The sequence below is a fragment of the Ixodes scapularis genome, unplaced genomic scaffold (genome assembly GCF_016920785.2).
Source record: "Ixodes scapularis isolate PalLabHiFi unplaced genomic scaffold, ASM1692078v2 PGA_scaffold8__174_contigs__length_109621045, whole genome shotgun sequence".
Classification (NCBI taxonomy): Eukaryota; Metazoa; Arthropoda; class Arachnida; order Ixodida; family Ixodidae; genus Ixodes; species Ixodes scapularis.
The window spans coordinates 73,153,941-73,163,050 of NW_024609883.1; the positions used below are offsets into that span (position 1 = coordinate 73,153,941).

The 9,110-nt window shown below is 46.2% G+C and overlaps 1 protein-coding gene across 3 annotated transcripts; it reads right to left on the minus strand.

Moving 5' to 3' along the window:
• Positions 1-910: 910 nt before the first annotated feature.
• Positions 911-5,968, minus strand: LOC115323860. Of its 3 annotated transcripts, XM_040212241.1 has the most exons (6): positions 4,216-4,233; positions 3,694-3,731; positions 3,513-3,596; positions 2,455-2,538; positions 2,149-2,178; positions 911-1,064 (listed from the first exon to the last, which is right to left on the minus strand). In XM_040212241.1, exons 2-6 carry the CDS (start codon positions 3,716-3,718, stop codon positions 976-978), a joined length of 312 nt encoding a protein of 103 aa, XP_040068175.1. In that variant the 5' UTR covers positions 3,719-3,731; positions 4,216-4,233; the 3' UTR covers positions 911-975. The 3 variants fall into 3 exon arrangements, with proteins under 3 accessions (XP_040068175.1, XP_029840230.2, XP_029840232.2); XM_029984370.4 differs by lacking the exons at positions 3,694-3,731; positions 4,216-4,233 and adding an exon at positions 5,871-5,962; XM_029984372.4 differs by lacking the exons at positions 2,149-2,178; positions 3,694-3,731; positions 4,216-4,233 and adding an exon at positions 5,871-5,968.
• Positions 5,969-9,110: the final 3,142 nt, after the last annotated feature.

The following is a 9,110-nucleotide window of genomic DNA, read 5'->3' on the forward strand; positions in this document are numbered from 1 at the left end:
AACAATGGGTGTCTTCACCCTATGACAGACGCACATCGAGGCACCCTAGGATGGGAAGAAAACGAGCCTTCCAGAGACTACGCCAAGGATTTTAGTGATTTCAATGTACCGACGTTTATTAAAGCAAGTTTTGCTTTGGGACGAATAGCATATATTACCACTGAGAAGGGCGCGGGTGGCAATTCAGCTGAAGAAATATCATTCGACACATGCGAGTTCATATAAATTTAGGGGTGGTTTGTGTCGTTTCGCCGACTGGGGCTTGCGGGGAGAAGATATTTATTTATAACTGCGTCAGCGTTCATTGCTGATGCCCACTTTCTTGGATCTCCCGCAAGGAGCCCAACTCCAAACAAATTCTGTCCGCCCGCCGAACATTGCTCTTCTATATATGCTCAGCCAGCCCTAGCGTTCGATGAAATGCAGCGGAAAGTACGAGCCATCCCAGCCAAATCCAGCGCTCACGCGGTGGGTGTTCCAAAGATTCTTTTTTTCCCTTCGAAACTGGGACGGAAAATGTTGGATGAACTAAAGGATGCACACTACGTTTATCAAGCGCTTGCAAAACTCACTAGGTTTGAAATAAAAGCGATTCTTTGTTTCATTTTCGGCTCCTGTTCGGCATTAGATAAAGGACCCGTACAACTTGATTTAAAAAATAAAAACAGAAATAAATTTAGTACATAGGAACCAAAAACCTCAGAGCCCACGCTGCATAATCGAGACTTTTAAATATATTATTTTCTGTCGAAATCGCGGCTTATACGAGAACATTGTGAAAGCTTACATGAGCGCAAACAGCAAAATTCGGCACAAAGATTTGTACACATGACGCGCAAAATTATTAAACCGGAGACGGACATTTGGGGAAATACTTTTGAAAAAAGTTGTTCTTTATTATTATTTTTTTTTTTTTTTTTTTTTTTGCGTTTGCATGCGTTTGACACGGTGCCCAATGTCTGGTTGACGAGATTATTAGTCGACGGGAATGAACTCCGCCACAGCTCCTCCAAGTGCCTTCTTCAGGGCTTCAACCGTGTCGCTACGGGCATCTTCGTCGCCCGCTGAAAGCGGTACAAAATAATAGACAGATTAGAAACTTCAGTCAAGCCACAAATTTTTGACGTGGTTAGTAGAAATAACAAAGCAATTTTTCATAATAGTGTTATTTTTCTATATGCAGTCCAATCTACTACTTTAGAAATAACTGGTACCACCTGGCAGAACAGAGGGTTCGAGGATTCCGAGGATGAAACGATGCGCGGATTAGGCGAGGAAGGGAAGAAGCGTCTTAGAGCGAATTCTTGGGGAAGTAAGCATAAGACATTTGCAAGTACGGCCTCTGGGAGCCGCCATCTTGATGCTGCTGTGGGTAGACTGCTGAGGCGTATCCACGACCTCAGCAGTGCGTGACCATCAGACGGTCTGTCCACACCAGGAGCAAGATGGCGGTGCCCAAAATCTGGCTTCCTTGGCCGACGTAGGCACCATAGTCGAGGGACAGCCCGCGCTGGTGTGCAGCACGTGTTCACTTATTTTTATACCGGAACTTACTGAATTTGCGATTTTATCAAATGGTCCATTACCTCTAGAATTTGCGAATTGATATTTTCCCCCAAAATAAAGCGCTATGAAACCAGCGGAAGCCACCGAAACCGAAACTTTTATCGAAAATTCAAAAGAAAGAAAAACGTTACAACGCAGTCAACTTCAGCGCATAAAAGAGAGAAAACAACAACTTATATTGCTTTTTCTTTTTTTTTTTTTTTTGTGGGAAACAAAAAAGTTTGTAATTGAGGTTTCCCCAGAAGGGAATGCCGAGTTCCAACAAACCTTTACACATATTATAGAAAATGTCTAGAAGTAGTTAAACATTGAAATTGAGTAATCCGATGATAATGCAATTAATGCAAAGATGCAAGCGAGCTGGAAAATAATGATGAAAATAATCTCCGGAGACAAGGGGGACAAAAGACAAACACAAATCTCCCATCTGAGTTTGTTTTTCTAGTGGAAATGAAACCTAATTCGATAGACGATGTTGGCTCATTCAGTGGCTTATGTGCGTCCCAGAAATTCTGGAAAACAACAACAACAACAACTCGGCAGACATATTTTTTGAACAAATAAGATATTTCATACTCTCACCTCCGCCAGGACCTTCACTGCCTTCTTCCTCTGAAAGTGATTAGGAAATGATCGGCTTTTAGCCCGCCCAGCAATGTACCTTTTTCATACAAAGACGACACCAGAGTGCTAAAGCTCGAAGTGCGATTGGAGTCCGGAAAGCGCGTTGCGCTACCTCTCGTTCCGCCTTTGCGCCTCGGATGAGTCGCGGACGACACAGGAGAGGTAGTGCAACTCCCCCTCAACGCCAACCGTAGTTCGTGCCTTCGCCTGCGCATGCGCAGAACTCTAAACGGTAAATTGATTTGCGACAAAAAGAAAGGTTACCTCTAATAGGCTTAATCTGGAACAAAATAGCTAACTGTTTGTCTGTCGTCTTGCTCACGTCTCCAGTAACGCCTTGCTTGGGGTCTGAACAAAAAAAGGAAGAAACAAACAAACAACACCTTATCATTAAACATAATTCAGCATTTTATTTTATTTTTCCCCGTTTACACTGATACTTCGAGATCCTAAGATTTGGCTGTTGAGTCACTATGGTCAAGCAATATCAGGTATACGCACAGCAAAATCACTAAAATGCACTTGAGTCAAGTTGCCAGGCAACATATATGCCAGAGTTTTTGACATAAAATACATTTGAGTAGAAAACTTTAACAAAAGGGTTGCACCAACAAACTCTCGAACACGACTGCTAAATTTCCACGCCAAGTTATAGTATTTTGCAGGTTATAACGAACGTGGCCTGGCCACTTGACCCAAGTGCATTTTAATGGGCTGCTATTCACTATTTTGGCACGTGCTTTTTCTTTGTGCGTACCTGATATTGCTTGACCATACTGACTCAACAGCCACATTTTTGGCTTTCAAAATATCAGTGTAAATAAAAAAAAAAAGAATGCTGTACGAATAGACAGACAACTTCCTCCCCACAAGGCCAACCATTCCTTCCACTTTACAGAGTGAACGCTGGAAAGGAGGGGAATAGAGAGGAGAAAACAACCAGTCATGGCGAGGAAAGAGGGTTGTGGGAGGGATTCGCCCTACTTTTCTCAACCTGCAACATACTATAACTGATTAGTTTTATTATTTGATTTATTAATAAACACGACGGCAATTAAAAAAAAAAAAGACGCGACAACTGAGTTTTTTTAACTTTCTTAGAGTCTTGCATAATAAATGTCTTCACATTTTTTTTTTCTTCTCAGATTTGCGAGAGGGGGAGCATCTGCACCTGCGCTATGCCAGCAGCAGCGCCGTCACTTTACAGCCGCGCCTCGAACCGTCACAAAGAGCGTATTTCAGAGGCACGTTCGCGACAAATGGAGTCACAAATGCAACGTCTGTTTTCTTTTCCGGTGCGTTTTACTCGTATTAAAACTTACCAGATTTGGAACTGATGTTGAACTTCTCGCGCTCGAACACTTCGGAGCCTCCAATGGCGTGACCCACAATTTTCAGCGAGTCCACTAGAATACAGAAGCACAAGAACGGCAACATTAAAGATCCAATTCTCCCGTGCGCGCTCGTGCACCCTGATCCCCAATCTCAAAGATGTGCACGCACACTTTTTACAGAATCGTGTCGACATACAGGATCGTGTCCTGTCATAGCCTCCTCTATACGGAGAAAGCCTGGCGCGTCGCAAGAAAAAACGGCCGCCGTAAATGGGAAAGGAGGGGCGGAGAAACGGGAGCGGAGAGAACCTTGCCTGCTAGCGCCACAAAAGAGCGAGCGGCCAAACGCAGAAACAATCTTTTTTTTTTCTCTCTCTTTTCTTGTCGCTATCGTGGAGAGGAGAAACTCAACGTCCATCCTTTCCCGTTTCTCCCTGCGCCCTTTCGAATCGCCGTGCCCGTTTCTCCCGGAGTACGAAAACGACGGTGACGAAAACACAAAAACAAGCGTGGTTCGGGGAGCGGCCGCTCATGACCCAAGCGCTCGCTGTCTAGGTCTGCCCTTCCTGCTCTGCGCTACCATATTGGTCACCGTTCGGCGCGCTCCTCCTCTCCTTTTTCCTGCGGCCGCGCGCCCTATGGCTCCGTCGTCGATGTGCCAGGCTTTCTCCGTATAGAGGAGGCTATGGTCCTGTATGTCGACACAAACCTACCTCACCTACCTTGACCTACCTGAACAGCTACCGCCATCTATAAGCGACGGCGGCGAGCACACAACCAGTATGGTTTCCGCCGTTGCTCGTAGATGGCGCCAACCTTTCCAGGCTCTAGCTATACACGTTTGCAAGTCCGGTCTCAGGGCGCCGCCATCTTCCTCAGTGGGGTGCGCTCTCGGGAGCGGCCATAATCCGATTACGACGCCTTAGCAAGGCTTCGTAATCGGATTATGACTGGTCCAAGCGCACCCCAGACAGGCAAGATGGCAGCACCCTGAAGCCGGACTTGATGGATAGTTGGGCGCGTTGGTGAGAATTCCCCATGGAGAATAGAAGGGTAGGAGAGGGCATGACGTCGGCCGCGTAGCCTCCACAAGCCATGCTCCCTTGACGCCTCGCCTCTTTCTCATTTTCCTCTTTACTCTCCTCACTTACCATGCCAACGTGACCACTTCACGTGACCGTAGCTAGACTTCGTCTTGCTGTGGGGTACTAGAATGCACCACAGTCCAGACTTCGACCTGATAAAACCTACCGGACGGAGCGCGCGCAAGCCTGCAAGGGTCTTTCTACAATCAACCACCCATCTCACACGTGACATGTCACGCGCACCAATCGCCAGAGAGATCTGCGGTCACGCTGGGCACAAAATCGTTTAAACTTTTTATGACTAGGCTTCACCAATATTGCAACGTGCCCCCTCCTAGTACTTCTAACCTCCTTGGAATTCACCGTAGGAAACAGCGCGAAAAACAGACGACGACGAAGAAGAAGCACACAGTGTTTCGAGTACAGCTCCGCTGGTCTTCCTTCTTCATGAGAGTGGAAAGGCTGAACGTTTTCCCTTCTCTGAAATGACATAGAGTATGGCCTGGCTCTGACACCATGCAGACACACAAAAAAGAAATCAAGTCGGACTGATAGCAAAGCAAACATAAGAAAAAAAGAAAAAAAATAGTGCAGCGCATCGCCTCATGCGACAATATACACAAAGGAATGGTGTATTTTTTTTAAGTATGAAAATGATCAAGTTGCTACTAATCCCCATATTTACTCTTCTTTTTCCCAATTAATAAGTGTCGTGAATAGCGTTAAGAATTAAAAAGCTAAGTTTGTTGAGCGTCGTATACTCGAGTCAATCGCTACCAGAACAGAAAATGAACAGTGAAGTTAATGCAAGGATGCAGTCGACCTGGTTAAGAACTGACAAGTTCTAACCCTGCAGAAGGGGAAACAGAAGGACAACACAAATATCAGGGTTATGAAAAAAAAAAAAAAAAAGAGTCAAAATGAACAATCTGTGGCTCAGATATCTGACTCCATTATTTCATGCCGTGTGCAGTTTTTAATTAAAATCCGCAGTACCATAACTGTGAGTCGGTAAGAACTCCAGCTGCAGCAACACGATCAACGCATCGTACCATCACATACTCATACAGCTGTGGCTACGCCATCACCGCACAGACGCGATATCAAAACCTTCGATGAACTGCGAAACTACAAAACCGGCAATTCTCATTTCGATTTCCATCGTAGAGCAAGCCGCCTTGTATAATCACGTAATATACCGTAGCCACGACGCTACCTTGTCGTAGCACTGTAAAACAGTGCGCAAAGAGATACATCTCACCCTGCTGAACGCAGAAGGCCACAAGAATTGCGCCGGCGATCTGTGAGGGACTCATGGTTAGGTTCGGGATGCCTGGGTCAGGAAGCGGTTGTCCAAAGCAGCTCCCCGAAGCTCTTTTTGTAGCCTATGAAAATACTCGGTGCAATGTATCAGAGAGGCTTCATTTGTCTTTGTATATGTCCAGTTATGGTGGTAGGCAAGTGCAAAGCCCCGGTTGCTGTCTTCCACAAATGACAGATGCAAATCGCCCAACAAGCGGTCCGTTCTAACACGAACAAACAAAAATTCAAAACGGAGTCAGACACCCTTTCTCCAACTCCTGCCCATTAATCTGTAAGAAAAAAAAAAAGTCAGCTTGCTTTTTGCAGACAATTTTAAACTGGTTTCTTCAATTTTGATGCACGAAGAGGATGATGTCATGCGCCACAAACGTGGTGATTGGTTGAAGGCTGTCGTTTCATTGCATTGTTAAAAAACTAAACGATAAAAAAAAAAAAAAAAAAACGAATACAAAGACCGGCTATAACAGTCTAGACTAGACATCGTATCTCTCCCGAGAGTCAAGTAAAAACACCATAAACGAGGAACAGATAAGTTACTGCTAGCCCCTATGAGAGAAAACAGGGCCGAGTCAAAGCCGCAATACTGCATGCATTAATCAATGACGACCGACTGCATAAGATGTCTAACGACGGCGAAACCCGCTTTTTGTTAGGGATCTGAGCATCGTAACGTTGTCTTGCTGTCCAGCGTCCTGCGCACCATGTTGAAGGCTACGATCCTGGTGGCGATCTTGCTGTGCCATTGTGCTCAGTTTGGTAAGGCGTAATGCATTTGTTTCTGTTCCGTTCGAAATGAAGTCTCTCGATGTATGACGCCAGAATATTTCAGGACCTAAAATATTTGTTGCGCGAAGATATCATCTCGGCCGTAAATGGTTTCTGCTAAAGCCACTCGTGGAGCATCGGCACCCCGTTCCCCGATTATCTTACGGGCACCTCCATTTTTGTGCTTACAGACGAAAGTCACCATTTGAAGATCCGACATCCTGAGCTTAAAAGCTGGTTCTCACACTTGTTATTGCTTAGGACCGTGTACCTTAAAAATTCGATAGAAACCTTTTCCGACGAGAGAACAGACTGCGCCATCAATCGGGTAGCCGTGGAACACTGCGTTTCCGTATAGTTCCTTTTTTTTTTCGCGCATTATTCTTTTTTTTTTTTTATCGCATTTTTTTTACGATGTTATAAATTATTATTTTACACAGATAATACGTACATTTGATCACGGAAATACGGCAAAATTTTCGCTCTAGTGAAATACAGTTCCAGGGCCACCTCATAGATGGCGCCAGGTGCGAGTCTGTTCATTGGTCTGTTCTCTCGTTGTAAAGGCGCGTTCACACTCTTGCAACCGAGTACGACCGAGAAAGACTTCTTGAGACCGGATGCGCTGAGCGGAGCTGGTCCTAAGAGATCGCAAGAGGCTTAAAAACCGGTTTGGTCTCTCTCGGTCGTACTCGGTTGCAAGAGTGTGAACGGGCCTTAAGAGATTAGACGGTTCTAAGAAGTCGCAAGTGTGTGAACGGGCCTTTGGATACCATGTCAGGAAGCTCAGGCGATATTCTCTCGCTTTGTCGCGGTCTGCTTTGATATCTCTGGGAGACGGATAGCCGTTTCCGGCGATTTCAGACGAAGCTTTTGATAGCAGATTAAGCACCAAGGTGGCTAGAGTATCTTTACTCTCAAGCGTGGGTTATTTAGTGCAGGCCCGTTCACACATACGTTAGGACCGACCGAGACAGGACCGGTTTTTAAGCTTCTTGTGACGGCTTGCGACCGGCTCCGCAGCAGCGCATCCAGTTGTAAGCCGTCGGAAGAGGCTTAAAAACCGGTCTTGTCTCAGTCGGTCGTAACTAGGGTGCCTATATGGAGCGGCGGAAACATGTAGGCACCCTAGTCGTAACAATACCACCTAAAACACAAGGCCTGCGCGTTTCCTCCTCTAAACGCCATCACTAGCATATACCCTCAGCGCTTTTTAGGTAGCCCGGATGAGCAATACATCGCCTGCGGCATCCTGTGCGGCATCATCTGCTCCATCGCCTGCTTGAGTGGTCATGCTCAGAACGAGCTCACATTAATTGGCTGCTAAGACCGGCAATCTCGATGGTGTCGCATGCATGCTGGGACGGCGCCAAAGGGAGGCGAGGGGTTGCGGGCGCCTCCCTTAAAATTTGTCCTGCCACCCCAAAAATATGCCAGCCTTTACACCCCCCCCCCCCCCCTCCTCACCCTAATTTTCGCGCGCAGACCCACAGTCGCTACATGGCTCATCATTTTCCTAATTTCCTCGTCCCATCGAAAAGGCATTGGCTTGAAGGATAGCCAGCCCAGAGCCTAGCCAGCCTAAAGAGGCCTCATACCGGACGTTTTCAACTTTTTCATGCCGTCCGCTTTATTTTCTTTACGTACCCCATGAAGAACGATGCATGAATATCGGTATGGCTTGCCGAAGGTAAGGAGTTTCGTTTACCACTCAATTCCTTTGTCGCCAACCATAAAAGACTTCCTGAAAGTAGCTTCACCCTAGTGAAGTTCCCAATGGGCGGCTGTGTTGATGTGTATAGTTCATCCTGCTTATTTCGAGTCTCTATGGGGTCCGCGAAGCAACTTTAGTGACGGCGACTGTGTGCTCGGGAAAAGTACAGTCGGGGCCTGGCGGTTCGAGAACTGCCATGCTCCCATCATTAGTTACCCTGGGAGAGTAAAAAAGTGGAAGTGCTGTATTTTGACAGAGGGCTATCGAAACTGGAAGAAAGTACTTCAAAAGGAAGGCGGACTACGACGCCACTCCAACAGTGCGGCACGCAGGATGTCCCAAACATCATCGGCTTCCTTCAAGCAGATGAAGAAAAGTGGCGCGGCTAAATCAGTCGCCGTGTACCTCTGCCAGGCGTATTCAGCAAAGACGGGAGAATAGCCACTACATCTACACGATCGCTGACGTGCTTTGGTTTCCCGCGGTGCAGGGGACTGCATATAAAGAGCAGATGATGAGTCACGACAAGCGTGAGCGTGCTTATTTAGTATTGCGGAATGTAAACATGCCAGAATATTTTGCACGTGAAATGCTACATTAACCAGAGTTGTAGATGGGTTGTAAAATAATAAAATAAACTGAGCTGATTTCTATTAAAAACTCCCGAAGCGCCAAGTTATCGTCCCTGAATATTTGTTC